The 19485-nt window shown below is 36.9% G+C and overlaps 1 protein-coding gene across 1 annotated transcript; it reads right to left on the reverse strand.

The window, feature by feature from the left end:
- Window positions 1–169: 169 nt before the first annotated feature.
- Window positions 170–17633, reverse strand: flii (FLII actin remodeling protein). Its single transcript, XM_048192320.1, has 30 exons — window positions 17386–17633; window positions 16196–16306; window positions 16023–16094; window positions 14785–14865; window positions 14533–14618; window positions 12433–12594; window positions 12163–12266; window positions 11882–12057; window positions 11520–11677; window positions 11333–11417; window positions 11085–11232; window positions 9715–9848; window positions 9411–9623; window positions 9113–9292; window positions 8938–9020; window positions 8772–8846; window positions 8602–8685; window positions 8350–8521; window positions 8160–8264; window positions 7832–8023; window positions 7540–7728; window positions 7319–7458; window positions 6149–6356; window positions 5549–5703; window positions 5391–5451; window positions 5151–5279; window positions 4943–5049; window positions 2395–2500; window positions 2248–2313; window positions 170–1566 (listed from the first exon to the last, which is right to left on the reverse strand). The coding sequence occupies exons 1-30, from the start codon at window positions 17446–17448 to the stop codon at window positions 1432–1434; spliced, it is 3780 nt and encodes a 1259-aa protein (XP_048048277.1). The 5' UTR covers window positions 17449–17633; the 3' UTR covers window positions 170–1431.
- Window positions 17634–19485: the final 1852 nt, after the last annotated feature.

Genomic DNA, 19485 nt, shown 5'->3' on the forward strand with positions numbered 1-19485 from the left:
GGCCAACAAGAATGCATTAAATATTTATAGGCTTTTGAGTACCTTTTGGAGATGGCCATTTTCTTAATGACTGTGTTATGGCTATCCAAATGTTAAACAGTTTTTGATAAAAATAAATTTTAACATTTTAAATTTATGCATACAATGACAAATACTCAAGAGACATACAGATGTGTGATGAATTTTTATTCAATACAAAATACATAAATAGAGCATTTGCAGGTGAAATCAGTGGCAGAAAATATTTGTACATAGAAATACATTTATATATGCAGACAAAAAAAGCTGCTGTGAGAAGAAACAAAATAGGGCAACTCACCATCAATTGCAAAAATGTATTTTACCTCTAATCAATCCCTTTTATGACAGCCATAACAAATCTGATTAGCATAATTAAAATAAGAATATTTATTTCCTTGGCTAAACAAATTTCCCTGTCCAAGTTCAACAAACATTCAAAATTTGAAAAAACTATCAAGTAGTCCATACACAGGACTATAACTTTTTCTCTCTTTTCTTTTTTAAAAAAAAAGTACAATCTGTGACTGATGAACCGGTGTCAGACAGCCTCGATATGTGAAGACCAAATCGTAGTAGCACTGTTGCACAAATACCACTAGATTGCCAGTCATAGCTATTAAAGATTGCGTTTATAATTAAAATTGCTGGGTTCAACCCCGTTCACTGCTGTATTAGTATGGATGTACTGGGCAGTTTAAGGGCATAAAAGCATAAATTCTCACTCTGACACGTAATAAATGAAATAACATCCCACATAAACTGTGCAATTCATTAGTCCATCAGCGTTGGCATCAGTCTACATCCCAAAAGTGAAGCAGTAAAACAAGTCAAGCTGATGGAATGAAACATTCAAAGGCAAACGATAAACAAAAAAAAATCTGGCATGAGGCACCAAAACAGCATTTCGTTTAGGTGAGATCTGAAACAGACATGGGTGTTGTGCTTTCAATAACTGAACGACTTGGCAGTATATGTGATATGCATCTACTGAATAAAACACGAAAAGTGTAGCCCAAACAAATGATATAAAGAGTCGTCTTTAAAATAACCGCTGAAGAATTTAGAAAATGTAAACGCACATTTCACAATACTTGTGCAGCCAGATGGTTAAAAAAAAAAAAAGTAGTAGACTCTCCCTCAACAGATATGTTCTTCTAAAAACCATCCCTTAAGGAATACAGCATTTGATCTCTTAAAGCTTACCTAAGTGCTGTATCATTTAGACACTTCCTCTGATTTTAAATCTACACATAAATATAAAATAATATTGCTTCAATTAGCAAATATATATGTGAGCTTTTTAAAGAGAGTGATGCAGTGCACATTAAAATGGAAGGTCTGTTGTGGTGTGGTGTGGTTTTCTGAACCCTAATGCTCATACTGCATTCAGACAGACTGTAAAAGGCTGGTTTACGCAAGTGAGGTCTTGAAGGCGCTCCATGCGTGGAAACAACGGGTAAAACAATGAGGCTCGTTGCCCTTGCGCACCAGGCGCAGTTTTCTCGGGTGCTCTGAATCCTTGGACCTCATGTGTTGAATATAGACCTGATTGAAGGGTGAGAGAAATGTTAAGCAGGCACGGGAAAGGCCTGAGAGGAAGTGTGTGTGTATGCAAAGATGAAAAACTAGTGCTGGGGCCAGTTGCAAAAAGACTAAATTTTTCTTTAAAAGGGTGATGAAACCCCAAAACCCCCTGTGAACAGCTATGTATAGGGTGGTCGTCACTGAAAACACTAAAAGCACTCATAAATTTTATCAGCGAGTGGAAACAAGTGGTTATTTTTGCAATTTTGTTTTTCCGGGTTGAAAAGTAAATGTCATGGAATCTGATGTAGTGTGTGATTGGCTGCCGGGGCTGGAGAGCCACGATTCTACATCATCAGATTCGGAAAGCTTCTCTGCATTTATTCAAGAGAATGAACTCTTTTAGCCCAATCACTGCACTGTAGTCATATACGGACTGAAGTTTTTATGGACATAATTCATATACTCTAGTGCTCTAAACATGAACCAGCACCGTGTATTCACACATATTTCAGGGGTGGGGGTCAGTTACATTATAAAGTAGATTGGGCTAATTTGATACCGAAAAGACTGTATTGCCCCTAACTAACCGTTAGTTGTTCATACTAGTTCTTGAGGCACAATATTAACATAACGGCTATGTTCATGTTCATGCAACTGGCCCCTGGTGTAAATAAAACTGCCGCTCAATCGGTCACTGACCTGACAAGCCTTCAAGCTCAGTTTAATCTCCACCTGGCTTGTCTGTGTGCCGACCCACATGTAAACCTGTGAAACAAGCAAACAAACAACTCAGCAACAAGCATCACTGCCAGCATAATCTGTTCAGCTGCAAGCATGAATCACTACCTCTTTCCCATTGTCCAAAAGCATGATGTCATCATCAGCCAGGTCATCTTGACAGAAGTCTGAGCACTTCTCTGATACAGCAAAGTAACCCTTTTCATTTGAGCACCTGAGATCAGAGATAAAATCTATTATTACCTCAAAATATGGTAAATGGAGAGAAGCAAATTAAATAAATAAACACATAACTGCTGAAAAGTTTAGGGTCAGTGCCCGGTTGCATAAAGCACCTTAAGTGTAATTTTCCCTTAAGATCGCCCTTATGTTTCCTTAAACTTAAGGGTGTTGCAGAAAATAACCGTTAAGTGTTACTTGGTTTTTTTTTTTTAGGTGAAATGTCATAAACCCTTGGAATTTCCCTTAAATATAAATTTTTCACTTCAGTAATCCCTTAAAAACGATTGCATAAAGCCCCTTAAAGGATTAGGTCACTTTTAAATTTAAATTTCCTCATAATTTACTCACCCCCATGTCATCCAAGATGTCCATGTCCTTCTTTCTTCAGTCAAAAAGAAATTAAAATTTTTGATGGAAACATTCCAGGATTTTTCTCCATATAGAGGACTTCAATGGCCTCCAGACGGTTGAAGGTCAAAATTACAGTTTCAGTGCAGCTTCAAAGGGCTTTAAATGATACCAGACGAGGAATAAGGGTCTTATCTAGAGAAAGCATCATTAATTTTCTAAAAAAATAAAAAAATAAATAAAATAATAAAAAAAATAAAAATAAAAAAAACAACTTGTATACGTTTTAACTATAAATGCTCATCTTGAACTAGCTCTCTTCTTCTCTATTTGAATTCCAGCATTGTAGACACTGCTAAGTGTATTACTGCCCTCCACAGGTCAAAGTTTGAACTAAATTGTCATATACATTATGCTAGTGCAAGTATATAACAATTAGTTCAATCTTTGACCTGTGGAGGGCAGTAATACACTTAGCAGCGTCTACACTGCTGGAATTCAAATAGAGAAGAAGAGAGCTGGTTCAAAATGAGCATTTATGGTTAAAATCTATAAAATTTTTAATTTTTGTTTTTAGAAAATGAGCGATGATTTCTCTAGATAAGACCCTTATTTCTCGTCTGGGATCGCTGTAAACTGTCATTTTGACGTTCAACCATTTGGGCTCCATTGAAGTCCACTATAAGGAGAAAAATCCTGGAATGTTTTCATCAAAAACCTTAATTTCTTTTCGACTGAAGAAAGAAAGACATGACATTTTGGATGACATGGGGGTGAGTAAATTATCAGGAAATTTTAATTTGAAAGTGAACTAATCCTTTAACTGTCATTTCAACTGTCAAGTATAACATAAGGTTCGAAAAAACTTCACCTTACGCGTTACACGGAGAGAGCAGGTTCAATCCAAGTCTTCTAACGAGACATGATTGACTGCTTTATATGATAAACAAATTGTAATTTAGGCATTCATTCACAAACATTGATGAAATTACGTATGTAGCACATCACGCACAAGAACAAACCTTGCAAGTTCGAGCTTCAGAAACAGCCTTATTCATATGGATGCGTTTCAATGAATGGACAAAAATTATGAGAGAATATTAAAAATATCTTTGTTATCTAAAGATGAATTAAAGTCTTATTGGTTTGGAACGACATGAGGGTGAGTGAATGACAGCAAAAATCTCAATTTTGAGTAAACTATCAATTTGAGTTTCTCATCTGGTTTTCATATTTGGTTTTATTTTTTGTTTTCCTTATCCATCTGAAGTTGTTTTCTGTGAAAACGTATCGCGATCTGTATTGTAAAATTCTACTGTTGCCAAGGACACCGTTTTTGTTAACGGCAAAACCTGGGTTGCTGCTGTGAAACACTTAACGGTTTCCCTTACCTAAGAGAACAGTTTATGGGATTATATGCAACACTCTTAAGTCATTCCCGTAGTTAAGGGGAAAATCACGCCTTAAGTGTCATACTTAAGGGTAAAAATTAAGGTGCTTTAATGCAACTGGGTACAGTATACGTGCCAAAGCTGCATTTATTTGATTTAAAATGTATAATAAATACACTACTGTTTAAAAGTTTGGAGTCAATGAGATTTTGTTTATGTTTTTGAAAGAAGTCCCTTATTCTCACCAAGACTCCATTCATTTGATACAGTAAAAACAGTCAAATTGGTAAATATTACAATTTAAAACAATTCTTCTATTTTAATATATCTTAATGAGATTTATTCTTGTGATGGCAAAGATGACTTTTCAGCATCATTACTCGAGTATTCAGTGTCACATGATCCTTCAGGAATCATTCTATTATGATTATTTGTTATTCAAGAAACATCTATTATTATTATCACTGTTGAAAACAGATGTGCTGAGGCCCTTTTTTATTTTTCAGGATTCTTTGATTTCTTTGAACAGAAAATGCAAAATAACAGCATTTATTTGAAATAGAAATCTTTTGTAACATTATAAATGTCTTTACTGTCACCAATTTAATGCATCCTTGCTAAATAAAATAAATAAACTTACTGACCCCAACATTTTGAACGATAGTGTATTTAAATAACTCTTCTGAAATGCTCACCTAAACAGTCTAGCGTATTTCATGTAGTCTGCGTCTTCATCGTATGGCTTCTGTGAGCCAATGCCAACCCAGAAGAAATTTTCTGGCTCTTCTCCTTCATTTATCACCTGAAGAAAAGGATTAAAAAAAAAAAAAAAAAGTTTATAAAAAAGAAAAAATAAAGTCATGATGTAGTTAGAGTGTTTTTGATTCTCATAGCTGAATGAACCTGTTTGCTGTAAGTGTCATCAAACATGGTGTTCATGATGTCCTCAGCCAGTTTAGCTTCATCAGGGTCTGCTGCTCGGCCCACCCACGTGTACACTATTCCCTGGTTGTCTGTACTTTCAAATGGCACCTACACAAATAACATTTAGAGTTGATTCCAGTCTTGATTCCTTTGTTATTATTATTTGATGATTTATAATACATGAACAGGTTGTATAAAGTACATAAAATGCAAGTTTACCTTCAATATGAAGCAGAATTCAGAGTTGAGGTTACCGGAATCTGTGGCTATTTGAATAGTCCTAAAAACACAACAGAAACCACACATGTACATTTTTTTTTTACAATTTAAGATATAGCTGATGCAAAGACACAATTTGTACATAACTTTATAGTTACCTGGTGCATAGCGCACTTCCATTTGTCCTAATGTGGTATAGGCTTGGCTGCACACTGTCCACTTTCAGCTTCCTCTTGCCTTTGTGGATGATGAACTTTCTCTTGAAGTGTGACAAGAACTTGAGATTCTCCTGTTGCTGGGTCATCCTCACAACCTGAAATATACATATGACATCTCCTTAAAATAAAAGTCCATTCATATCGTGACTTGTGAAAATTATCGTCGCTGTCGGGTGGAAACTTTGTATATCCATAAAAATTGTCAGTAAAACTTCATAATTCCACCCCACCTCTCTCATGAATGAAGTGCCGCACTCAGTTTGAACTGTCTCTGCTTGTTTGCAATGCAAGCGTGAATAAAAAAAAAATAAATAAAAAAAATCAGGGTCTATGAATAATTACAGCATTTTCTTTACTCAAGAAACACGTTTCATGTATTTGCGAAGCACGTTTTTGGCGATACTATAGGTTTCTGCCCGACAGCGATGATATAAGGATTACATGGTCAAGGCAACAAGACTCATTACAACACAATGAAGATGAAATATGAGATCGATTTCATAATTAGTCCATTTAATTAACCATGTTAGCATGCAGTACCTCCAGTTTGCCTGGGAACAAGCTCTCAAACTTCTTCTGCAGGCTGAAAGTGAAGGTCAGCCAGCCCATGTTTGAGGCCTCACGACCCTGCCAGAAGTAAACCACACACTGGAAGTCTTCCTCTGGCTGTTTGTCCTCATCCTCTCCCTCTTCTCCTTTCTCTTTGCCTTTGTCCTGATCATCCTCATACTCCACTGGCACCCAGTACCTGAGACAGACACAAATATCCCATCATTTCAATGAAAGATGAAAGATAACTAAGAGTTCTTTTAGTTATTAATAATAACAGTTATAGTTAGTACTAATCAGTAAATGTATACAAGGGTGTCTTTTTTTGTCTGAAGATTTCACTTAAAAGGAACACTCCACTTTTTTTGAAAATAGGCTCATTTTCCAACTCCCCTAGAGTTAAACAGTTGAGTTTTACCGTTTTCGAATCCATTCATCCGATCTCCGGGTCTGGCGGTACCACTTTTAGCATAGCTTAGCATAGTTCATTAGACCGTTCATAGTTCTGATTAGACCGTTAGCATCCCGCTCAAAAATGACCAAAGAGACCTATTTAAACCTTGTGGCTAGGACCTATACTCTCATTCCGGCGTAATAATCAAGGAACTTTGCTGCCGTACCATGGGTGCAGCAGACGCAATGATATTACGCACCGCCTGTGACCCCCCTGTTTGCACAGGGAGCGTGATTTGCAACCATGGAGACATTTGTGAGAGGCGGTGCGTAATATCATTGCACCTGCTGCACCCATGGTACGGCAGCAAAGTTCCTTGATTATTACGCCGGAATGAGAGTATAGTTCCTAGCCATATCGGACTAGAAAATTGCAACTTTTCATTTTCTGTCAGTCTTAGTATATGATGTAACTACAGAAGAGTCAAGTTTTAAATAGGTTATTTGAGCGAAATGCTAACGGTCTCATCAGATTCAATGAACTATGCTAAGCTATGCTAAAAGTGCTACCGCCAGAGCGAGAGATCGGCTGAATGGATTCGAAAACGGTAAAACTCAACTGTTTAACTCTAGGGGAGTTGGAAAATGAGCCTATTTTCCAAAGAAAGTGGAGTGTTCCTTTAAATTATCAGAATTTTTTCATCTGAGAATTGAGTAATATCACAAACTAATTACAGTTTTTTGCAGGTAATTTTAGTGAAGACCAACCTGCAGAGAAACACGTAGCAATCCTGAGTGTGAAAGTGACCGAACTCCTCCTCTGGTAAACGGGCGAACTTCTTCCCCTCCAGAACGAAGCCCTCCATGCCATCCAAATCCTCATTCCACTCCTCCATCATCTGCTCCGCCTGTCAGATTTACAACAAACACAATAAATGTAATGAAATTAAAATTATTAAAATTTGGGATTAAATTAATTCAAGTCTCACCTCTGTGAGGGGCATGGCTGGCTGTCTAGGCAGGAACAAAGCCGTTAGGTCAGCTTTCATCTGGTCTTTCTGCTCTGCATCCTTCTTCACCTTTCCAGACAAGCCCTCATTTTGCTTCACACTCTCTGCGTTCCTGGTATAATCCACCTTCAAAACGTCATCCCAATTCTTGAACTTGGATTTGAAGACCTGTTGAGCATAACATGGAATTAAAATGAAGATTGTGACATTTAATAAAATGACTTTAAATAAAGGCAAAACAGTTTTTAATCTCTTATTTTGTCAATTTTACCTGGCACTCTGTGCCCTCCAGATTACGTATAACCACGGCGTGTTTTGGCCGATGAAGCATACTGCACACCTCTTGGCCCAGCTTCAACGCAGCTGCCCTCACAAGACGTGGGGACTTACGGCCAATCCAAATAAAGACATCAGACCAGCAATCTAAGATGTAGACACCTTTAGTGTCCAAAAGACCTTGTACCTATAACGAGAAAATATTCCATCAGTTAGTTTATTCGTGGATGATTAAGGAGCCCAAACTTTTGAATGATAGTATACATTTTGTACTAGAATTTTTTGCTGCAAAAATCACTATGGAAATGACATCACTAAATTACCAGTCTGTGCTCTGGAACCACATCTAGTTTGAGCTTGTCCTTGTGCTCCACAGATAGTTTGTAGTTGATCTGAGGAAGTTCAAGGTACCCCAAGCCCAAGCCAACCTAACAGAACAAAAAAGAACTAGATATTTTACACCGTGGTGGTTTTAGAAAGGAATGCACAAGAAACCATAGACCATTCCCTGACCTTATAGAGCTTGGGCCGGACAGGACTGAAGTCATCTGGGACGTGTTTCTTGATTTCCTCTGGCTGTCCTCCAAGAACTTCCCAGAATTCTGGAGGTTCGTGATTCTGCATCAAAGTCGTAATCTCTGCTTTGCTTTTTCGCTCATTTTTGTTCATCTTTTCAGCGAATAACCTGTAAATAGCATGGAGACTATTACAAGTCTGAACAAATAATAATAATAAAACAAAACCGCTTAATTGTTTACATATTACCTTGCTTTTGTAGTGCCACCAAGTGTTGCATTGCCTCCTCTCCAAATAAATAATTCAAGACCAGCGTCCAACAAAAAGACAAATCTTGAAACAGAAAAAAATCAAACAAAAAACATCAGACTGAATCACTCCCATCAACATACATAGAGCAAACGGCACACAAAACTCACCTTGGGTCGAGTGAGGATGCTTTCAGAGGCACAGATTCTAATCTGATGTTCTTTTTCCCATAAACCCTGTACAACCTGCCCAAAACACAAAACAAACAGGATTAGTGTGAGTCAGATCAGGGGTGAGCTGAAAAGGCAGTCCTGGGTGTTGTTTTTGGCGGGGCACCTGGTTGGGTATTGCGTGTCCTCTACTGTGTAAAATCCACTAGAAGTTCCACCCTCAATGTAAGAGATCTCATTGTCAAACACCTAAAACACAGTGCAGAAAAATATAGCTAAGCATATGCTGATAATGTAGCATTACATCATTTTGTGCAGGGAATGGCATTTGTTTTACTGACCGCAGTGAATTCTTCACTCTCATCTCCCATCTCCTCTCTGATTGTCCTGCACTCAGCACCCAAATAATTACGGAGATTGACAGCATGGATAGCAGCGCCGGCTTTCTTATCAAGTGTAGCTTCCTGACCGATCCAGTAATAGATTTGCCAGTTCAGGGCGCCGTTATCATCTAAGAACGTCTGTAAAAGTGCATTACAAAGCATTAATTGAAAGAAGGGATGCAGACTGGGAGTATTTAAACTAGAGTATGTTTAAGAAACATGATCATCATTAGCATTTTTTTTTTACAGGGCTGACCTTAAGAACAATGTAACAGTCCGCCTCATAGAACTTCCCATGGAAGGCCTCGTCCACCTGCATGGGTACGAAGTTTTCTATTTGCCAAATCGAAACACCAGGGATCTGCCCCACATCCTCCAAGAAGAACTCAGAGTAATCTAGCTGAGGTTTCTCCAGGTTCTTGTCCCAGCGTTTGGTTTTCAGATCAGAGTACTTCATGTCTCCATTCTCCTAAAAGATCAAGAGGCATGTGAAGACCAGGAAGGTTTGGACACGTACATATGTAATGGTTCCATCATTTTTAGCTCTGCTGTTCCCTCACCTCAATAGATTTGTTCTTCTCCTGAGCCACATCTGACATTCCCTTTAGCACCTGTTTAGCCTGATCATCCTGGGCTGAGTCCTTTCTTCTCCTTAGCCTCATCTTCCTGGCCATATGGTCTCTTGGGCTATTTCCTGTATAACACATAAAGATCATGTTGCACTTTGAGCTGCATTTCAGTCAGTGTTAATTTTAAAAAAAAATTATCATTTCCACCAACAACATTTTTTCATAGACGGAAATGAGAACTAAATAAAAACCGGTTTTGAATGACAAAAACTATGATGAAAATCAGGACAAAGACAAATTTCATCAACAAATAAAAATGAGATGAAAATGTTGATATCAGAACTGATATCCTGCATGGTAGCTGAATTATAACGTGCTGATCTACCAGGCAGGACGCAAGTGGGCATACAATTGTTGCATGTCTCATAAAACGTTAAAAATGTAAACGTCTGGGAGAAAGAGAAGAGCAGACATATGCATAGATCTGAAAAAGGATGACAACACAAAAGAAAACTCTATTCTGTGCGCACACAGCCGAAGCGAACAAAGCTAGACCGTGCACGAGTACTAAATTGAGCTCTCGTTCGCATGCAACATTATGTCAAAATGTTCATTTTGGAGAGTATTCATGTAAACAAAGTCAGATATGTCTTAAGAGAATGTAAACAGTTGGGAGAATATCAGAAGGTCACTGTAGCATTGGATCTTAAAGTGACAGCAGCCTAATAAACCTAATGCCTGTCTGTGCCCTTAATATTAAACAACAAAAGAAAGAGAAAAGCATTCACTGCTTTTTAATAGCCTTAATAAGAATTAATGATATTTAATTTATACAAATAAATATGTCTGCCTGAAAGAATAAAGAATGATGCATGCAAGTTGTTATAAAGAACGCATATATCATTCATTAAAAAGAAGACTATGTTCTTCTTTTGGAGAAGTGGTTTTATTTAATTTTATGATTAAATACATAAAGATGTTATGTGACACAGCAGTGAAATGTGTCTGTATCGCATGTTCAAACATTAATATATTAATGGTTAATAGAGTATATAATGGAGTATATAAAGGGTTTGGAAATTTTAGAGAAATTCTTAATTGATGCATTACAATTTAACTAAACCCATTAGATCTTAGTCAACTAAACCTACTGTAGATTTAGTCGACTAAAACAAACAATTTAGATGACTAAAATGGCATTTTATTCAAAAGACTATGTCCAAAACTAAATCAAAATTTGCTGTCAAAATTAACACTGATTTCAGTCATATTTTCAGCATTGTTACTTCAACAAGGGTTAGTTTGTGATAGCTCATAAATACAATAATATAACTCTTTGGGGGAAAAAAAGCATATTGTACCTCCACCAGCTGCTGCCACAGTGGCTGGAGATGCACCAGCCAATCGCAGCTGGTTCTGCAATGAGAAGTCTATGTTGTACCACTCAGCTGTCCTGTCCACTGGTTTAGGGGGCATGACTAGATTTGGATTCTCACGAACATCCAAAACCTAAAACATCAGTGTCACAAATACAAGTTTAATCAGCATTTATTAACTTGTTTAACATGTTGTTATTATTATAGTTATTTTTTTAATCAAGAGTTCTTACCTCCAGGTCAGTAAGAAAATGGATGGCCTCTGGTAATGTCACAAGTCGGTTTTTGTTCAAGACCAGCTTCTTTAACTTTCCACACCTGAGCAAAATCAAATAGCCATATATTATTACCATTCTCAATTGGATATACATTGGTTTTTTTAATTATATCTAACCACCAATAAACTGTGTCAGTTCTCACCTGCACAGCCCCTCTGGAACAAGCTCCAAATTATTATTTGCCGCCATAAACTCAACCAGGTGGGACAATTTTCCCACACCAGATGGAAGCCCATCAAAATCAATTTTATTTGAGTTCACATACAGCTTCTTCAGCTTGGACAGCTTGCAAATGGCAGACTGCACATCACATCAAACAGGGAAAAAGAAGAGACAAGATTAGTGGCAAGCAAGTATCAAATATATCAATGTAAGCTGAACGACAACATTATTAATGTGATGAAGTATCAGCTCATGCACAGAAGCACTTTTAAGCCAAACAACTTCTGATAGCTGAAAAGTTCAGTTATCTGATAAGTTTTTATTTGTCAATGAGGGACTTACAGGCAGAGATGTGAGCTGATTCCTAGAAAGGTTGAGCGTTTCGAGTTTTGTCCACTGATCTATGCACAGTGACATTTCAGATATCTGATTGCTGCTCAGATTTAGCCGTTTGAGATTAGCCAGCGAATACAAGCATTCTGGTACCCGAGACAGATCATTGCAGGACAGGTCCACGTCTACACAAAAACACACAACAGATTCATTATACAAGGAACAACAGCAATTAGAGACACACTGATGATTACTTTGCAGAGAGTGCAGTAACACCGCTAGATGTCTACCTGCTAGATTGGTGAGGCCCTCCAGACTCGTGGGCATATTATTTTGAGTACGCTGTGTGTTCCTTAAATGGAGGGTCTGAAGAGCTACCATAGCAGGTAACTGCCTGTTACAACAAAGGCATACAAGTGACACAGATTGGAGCCAGAGTTTATCAGAGGCAATGTTGATAACACAATGAGGTCATTTGAAATGAATGCATATATGGCGCCTATATGGCGGTGTACCAATTGCATAGACGGAAATTAAATCATAAAAACTACCCATCTTACCTCAGCTGTGCGTGCATAAGCGGATTATTATTGAGTATCAGGGTCTGCAAATGGACTAAGCGTCTCATCTGAGGAGGCAGACTGTCCAAATTATTGTCACTCAGGTCCAGGTACAGCAGATCAGTGAGGTTAATGAACAGCTGATTCGGTATGTTATCAATGCTGTGAGAAAGCAAACATCAGAGAATGTTTCAATAAGACTAACATATGTGTTCATAGAAATTCATGGTTAAAATCATTATGACAACAAAGAAAAGGATGAGCGCTTTGATCGCTCAAGGGAGGGATGGGGGTAAAGGATAAAGCGAGTTCGGTCTGCACTATTTTTTTTTTTTTTAAATTGCGGGTCCATGTATATATGTATTAGAAAGACAGATTAGTGGTCTTTCAAAGGGTTTTCAAATATTATTTTGGACAATGTAGGGCCTTGGAGTTAAAAAGGTTGATAACCATTGATATTGATGGATACTGCACTGACTCTTTCTCTTTTTCAGTATTTTGTGCTGCGCATAGCCTTCAAAGGCCCTGTTTACACCTGGTTTTAAAGGGTTAGTTCACCCAAAAATGAAAATTCTGTCATTTATTACTCACCCTCGTGCCGTTTTACACCCATAAGACCTTCATTAATCTTCAGAACACAAATTAAGATATTTTTGTTGAAATCCGATGGCTCAGTGACGCCTCCATAGGGAGCAATGACATTTACTCTCTCAAGATCCATAAAGGTACTAAAAACATATTTAAATCAGTTCATGTGAGTACAGTGGTTCAATATTAATATTATAAAGGGACGAGAATACTTTTGGTGCGCCAAAAAAAACAAAATAACGACTTATTTAGTGATGGCCGATTTCAAAACACTGCTTCAGTAAGCTTCGGAGCATTATGAATCAGTGTGTCGAATCTGCTGTTCGGAGCGCCAAAGTCACATGATTTCAGCCGTTGGCAGTTTGACACGTGATCCGAATCATGATTCGATACACTGATTCATTTGTGCTCCGATGCTTCATGAAGCAGTGTTTTGAAATCGGCCATCACTATATAAGTCATTATTATTTTATTTTTTTTGGCGCACCAAAAATATTCTTGTGGCTTTATAATATTAATATTGAACCACTGTACTCACATGAACTGATTTAAATATGTTTTTAGTACCTTTATGGATCTTGAGAGAGTAAATGTCATTGCTCCCTATGGAGGCGTCACTGAGCCATCGGATTTCAACAAAAATATCTTAATTTGTGTTCTGAAGATTAATGAAGGTCTTATGGGTGTAAAACGGCACGAGGGTGAGTAATAAATGACAGAATTTTCATTTTTGGGTGAACTAACCCTTTAAGATGCATTTCGGTCGATCAGATCACAAGTAGACGAGGGAGACACATTCTCGTTTACACCTGGTGTTTTAATCTGTCTCTTTTGTCCACTTTCAAACACTTCTGTCCTGATTTCTTCGAGGGGAGGGTCTATGGGCAGGTAAATGTTAAGGTTAATGGACAAAATAAGCTCACGCAATCTACATATGAACATGCACGGAGATGACAAAAAAGATTCCGAGAAATCATCTTTCGTTTCTGCTCTGACAGCTGCAAGACCAGCCGAATGCGGTGAGTGTGTGTTAGAAATCAGGAATGGTGCTTGGTGTCTTTTTCGTCTTCAAACCAAACTTGGGTCTTCAGCCGACAAACTTTAATCCCGTCTGGCCCATGATGTTTACTTATTAGTTCAAAACATTTTACCCCATTTACACCTGTATTTAGCATTGTCCACTTGTGATCCGATCGACCAAAACACATCTTAATACCAGGTGGAAACAGGGCCCAAGATGGTGTGTCAAACTAAAAATAGTTACAATCAGGTTTCAAGATCCATGTGTTATTTTCCATTCCATCAGTAGCATGTCTAGCACAAGTCTAGTCTAGCTAATACTGTGCACATAAATGTATCCTTAATGTCTGCCCCAAAATCATCACACAAGACATCTTCCAAAATACCACAGTAACAGATCACAATATTAAATCTTAAAATGTTTCAAGTGTGTTTTCATGATAGATCATTATTCTTCACTTCCAAGAACTTGGGTACAAAAAAAGGCCATACCTATTGTGACTGAGGTTTAAGACCAACATGTTTCTGGAGTTCTCCAAGTCCCGAGGGATTTCAGTTAGTTGGTTGTAGCTCAGATCCTGAATAGAAGAGGGAACAATACATTTAAAAACACACCATCATTACAGCACACACACTATGACAAATTTGCATAGTTTCACTAACACAGCCCTACTTACTTAAAATTAAATCATGCCTGTAATTTTGCACTTAACTGAGAAATAAACAAGGTAATTCTCTACATACCAGCACAGAAAGATCATCCAGCTGAAAAATATCATCAGGAACACCAGAGTTCTTCAGGTTGTTTGCTCTGGCCACAACCGCCTAAAGCAAAACAACAGATCAAATGCTTGTCTGAGCAATATAAATATTTACAATAAAATAGAAATTCATGCCGTTTTTAAGTAGATAGACTACAGTTCAAATGTTTGGAGTCAACAAGGTTTAATGCATTTTTGAAAGAAGCCTCTTATATTCACCAAGGCTGCATTTATTTGACCAAAAATACAGTAAAAACATAAAATATAGCAAAAAACAGTAACATTGTGAAATATTACCACTGAATTGTTTTGTATTTTAAAAGGCCACATTCACACAGCAACAGAATACGGTTGTCAGTCCTGTACACGAGTCCATAATACGGTTACGTTCACACACAGTTCAGTTATTTAAGGAGGGACAACCGCATTCTACAACCGAACTCACATCAGTACTTTTTCAAGAATTAACACCGGCATTCTCGGAAAACCTGTTTGTGTTCTACGCACGACTCAAATGCTCCACTTTCCACCCCGATATAAAAGCTTCTGTCGGTTAATGAAGATTTAACGGAAGAACTCGTGGCTCGATTGTCTTGTCATAAGTGATAAAGTTTTATGGACGTCTTTGATATTACTTTGGTCACTGTCGCTACTGGTAAGAGAATACGGGCTTGATTCACATTGGACGTTCGGACAGTATGAGACGTTGTTGCTGTTTGAATGGGACATTTCGAGACCCTCACTTGTAAGTAAATGCGGTTGTCAATCCCAGAAAATGACTAAATGATTAAAAATATAATTTATTCCTGTGATCAAAGCTGAATTTTCAGCATCATTACAGTCTTCAGTGTCACATGATCCTTCAGAAATCATTCTAATATGATGAAACATTTCTTATTATTATCAATATTGAAAACAGTTGTGCAGCTTAATATTTTTGTGTGAAACTGTGATAGTTTTTTCAGGATTCTTTAATAAAAAGAAAATTTAAAAGAACAGCATTTATATGAAACAGAAATCTTTTGTGACAAATGCCTTCACTGTCACTTTAGCTCAATTTAATGCGTCTTTGCTGAATAAAAGTAGTAATTTCTTTAAAAAAAAAAAAAATCTGACTCCAAACTTTTGAACAAAACAGTTACATATATATCTATAAATACTTATGTGAAATGCTAGTAGAGAACATATGAAGTATTGCGCAATATAGTCAATCATATTTACCCTCAGGTTGGGAAGACTTGACAGTTCTCCATGCAGTGTCGTCAGGCTGTTGTGACTCACAGACAAATGTTCCTGATTTCACACAAAAGAGCATAAAAAAAAGACCCGAGAATGAATATTAGTAAGCTGAAAAAGCTTAGTTGCAAAATATGAAATTGTGACTTCACAATCACCAGTTTCTGTAGAGAGGCCAGTTCCTCTGGAAGATAGCAAAGCCCCGTCCTGTTCAGCTTCAGCCATCGCAAGCTGCTCATAGACTTGACATGCTCAGGAAAATAACCTCCCTGTGTGCACAAGAGATGCAAAGTCTCAAATCAGACCATCATGAGTCATACGAGTCAGTTTCTGTGTTAGTGCTTGTGCCGGTTTTTGATGGATCTGCTACACTGATGTCATTTCCCAAAGAATCCTATTCAAGTCAGTCTGACACATGAATTTGACCTAAAACAAGATAAACCTGGTACAATTAAGTCATTTCAGGACAGAAAAAAAAAAAAACTTGTGCAGATATGGGTTGTGTTTGCTATGGCAGCAACATGAGCGAGAGCCAGAAAAGGGGTTCCCAATTGTTTAGACATCACATATACATCTATATAGTTTATCTATAAAGACCCGATCTGTACTGTGAAATAAAATCATTTTAATATTAAAAAATATTATTTCAGAAAACATTTAACTGCATTTATTGTATTTTTTCTTATTATTATGGCACTGTATTGTTAGATGTATTTATTTTATTCACTAATTACCATCTATTTTTTATTTCACATATTACTTATTTAATTATTTTTTTTACACTTTTCTCTAAACATTTGAACGCTAGAAAACACACAATCATCTCTCGATATGAGCGGATCTGACTGAAGTGGCTTTACATAATAAGACAAAGACAAATGTACTCAAGTGAACTGACACACTTGAGAGGTTGGGTAACACTACTGCTTAAGGAACCCATGTAAAAGACTTCTGTACCTTACTTATACATGCTTTAAATAACAAAATCTTCCTTTTGTTTGCATATTGATGCCATATGCTGCACTTTCTCTCCTAACTAACATGTTTTGAAAGACTGTCAGCAGCGCAGTTCATTTATTGAGGCCAGAAGTGTTACTATCACCCAACACAGCTGACTTGCTAACAAACTTCTAGTTATTTCCCCTGCCTGTCACACCACTTGATGGACCGCAACAAATTTTGACAAGCTAACGCCCAGTGCTCTTGTGAGCTAGCACAGTTAGCACTGCTAGCTCTCCATCTCAAGCTGTTTTGACACGCTAACTAACCTACATCGCTTTCCTCGCTCGAGCGAATGATTTATTAACAATATCCCGTACCCGCAGACGTACTAAATCAAAACTCTTACCTTAAAGTCATTCCCACTCAGGTCTACTCCCCTGATAAAGGGGAGAACTCCGGTGGCGGCCATGTCTAGTACAGGATAAGGCAGCAGACGCAGTCTATTTCAGTTTGGTGGAGGAACAAACACTTCCCCCTCCCTCCCGCTCTCATGGTACAGCCCACTCACTGCTCAGCCTTACCAGACACTCAATATAACAAATATAAAGCTCTTTCTGTTTCTATACAAGAACAACTGCTACTTAAACCCGCCCAAAGCGTGGTAAACGACACCCTTTTGCAGTTACTGACTCTTTATCCCCGTTGACTCACAAGACTGATTCATTTCTCAATCATTTGCAGTGCCACTGACAGGGCCTGGGACAAATATATACCGAAACCCCTTATCACAGGCCCATCACAACATTCCCAGTTGTTTAGGTCATTTGTGGGATTTCTTTTTTTTTCTTTTTCACTGCTAAGGTCAAAAAGTTTAGAGAGAAACAATGTAAAAATCAAGTAATTAATGCTTTTGAATTAAAAAAAGTAAAAATTTGATTTTAATAAATAAAAACATGATTAATAAAACTTTATTTAAATAACTATAATAAAATATTAAAGGATTAGTTCACTTTTAAATAAACTTTTTCTGATAATTTACTCACCCCCATGTCATCCAAGATGTGTCCATGTCTTTCTTTCTTCAGTTGAAAAGAAATTAAGGTTTTTGATGTAAACATTCCAGGATTTTTCTCCTTATAGTGGACTTCAATGGACTCCAAATGGTTGAAGGTCAAAATGACAGTTTCAGTGCAACTTCAAATTGTTCAACACGATCCCAGATGAGAAATAAGGGTCTTATCTAGAGAAACGATTGCTCATTTTCTGAAAAAAAAAAAAAAAAATTATATACGTTTTAACCATAAATGCTCATCTTGAACTAGCTCTCTTCTTCTTCTTCTCTATTTGAATTCTAGCAGTGTAGACACTGCTAAGTGTATTACTGCCCTCCACAGGTCAAAGTTTGAACTAATTGTTATATACTTGCACTAGAATATTGTATTTGACAATTTAGTTCATTTAGAAAATGAGCGATAGTTTCTCTAGATAAGACCCTTATTCCTCGTCTGGTATTGTTTAAAGCCCTTTGAAGCTGCACTGAAACTGTAATTTTGACCTTCAACCGTTTGGTGCCCATTGAAGTCCTCTATATGGAGAAAAATCCTGGAATGTTTCCATCAAAAATTTTAATTTCTTTTCGACTGAAGAAAGAAGGACATGGACATCTTGAATGACATGGGGGTGAGTAAATTATCAGGAAAATTTTATTTAAAAGTGAACTATTCCTTTAAGGCGAGACACCCCAGGTGAATAGGGTAAAAAAAATAACTAATAGATATCACCATACTACCCCAGCTGATTGATTACATTAAAAATTGCAGACATTTTTTGTATTACAAGTTTTCTAAAATGTTATGTTTAAATATGCAAATGATTCATGATACATTTCTAGAACAAAAATCTGAACATTGGATGCTAAATTCTCATTTAATTTTTTGGACATATAAAATTTTTTTACAGAGAGAATTTTGGATATCTCTTTTTATCACTCCATAAATCAGAAAATACTATCAACAGCCAGAAAAAAAAAAAAAAAAAAAAAAAAAAAAATTCTCCATTTTTTAAGAATAAAATGTTGCATAAAATCAGGCTAATTATATATCAACAAATCCCACAGTAAAAACCTTCAAAATATAAATGGGAATAAAACTGTAAAGTTTGGTGTGTGTAAGTTCTGCTGAAGTGGAGATTTCTGACTCAGAGCAGGAGAAAAAACTCATTTTGAGAAAAAGGCCTTTAAAGATATTTACTGTAATTGAAATCTATAGACGCAAATAGATAAAGTGCTATGAAATATACACTTAAATGTGTATTTTGTATGTTTTCTTTCCACCAGTCTGAAAAAACACTTTATAAAAAGCCAAAAAGTGGAAAATCTCAAAATTGACAGGTGCCTGAAAAAACAGTGTTTTTGCCTGTAGTGTCCCCCCTTAAAATAATAATAAAAAAATGCATCTATAGTGAGTATTAACACATTTATAATATACAATTTCTTAGTATAAATTGG

Source organism: Megalobrama amblycephala, linkage group LG1, assembly GCF_018812025.1.
Source record: "Megalobrama amblycephala isolate DHTTF-2021 linkage group LG1, ASM1881202v1, whole genome shotgun sequence".
NCBI lineage: Eukaryota > Metazoa > Chordata > Actinopteri > Cypriniformes > Xenocyprididae > Megalobrama > Megalobrama amblycephala.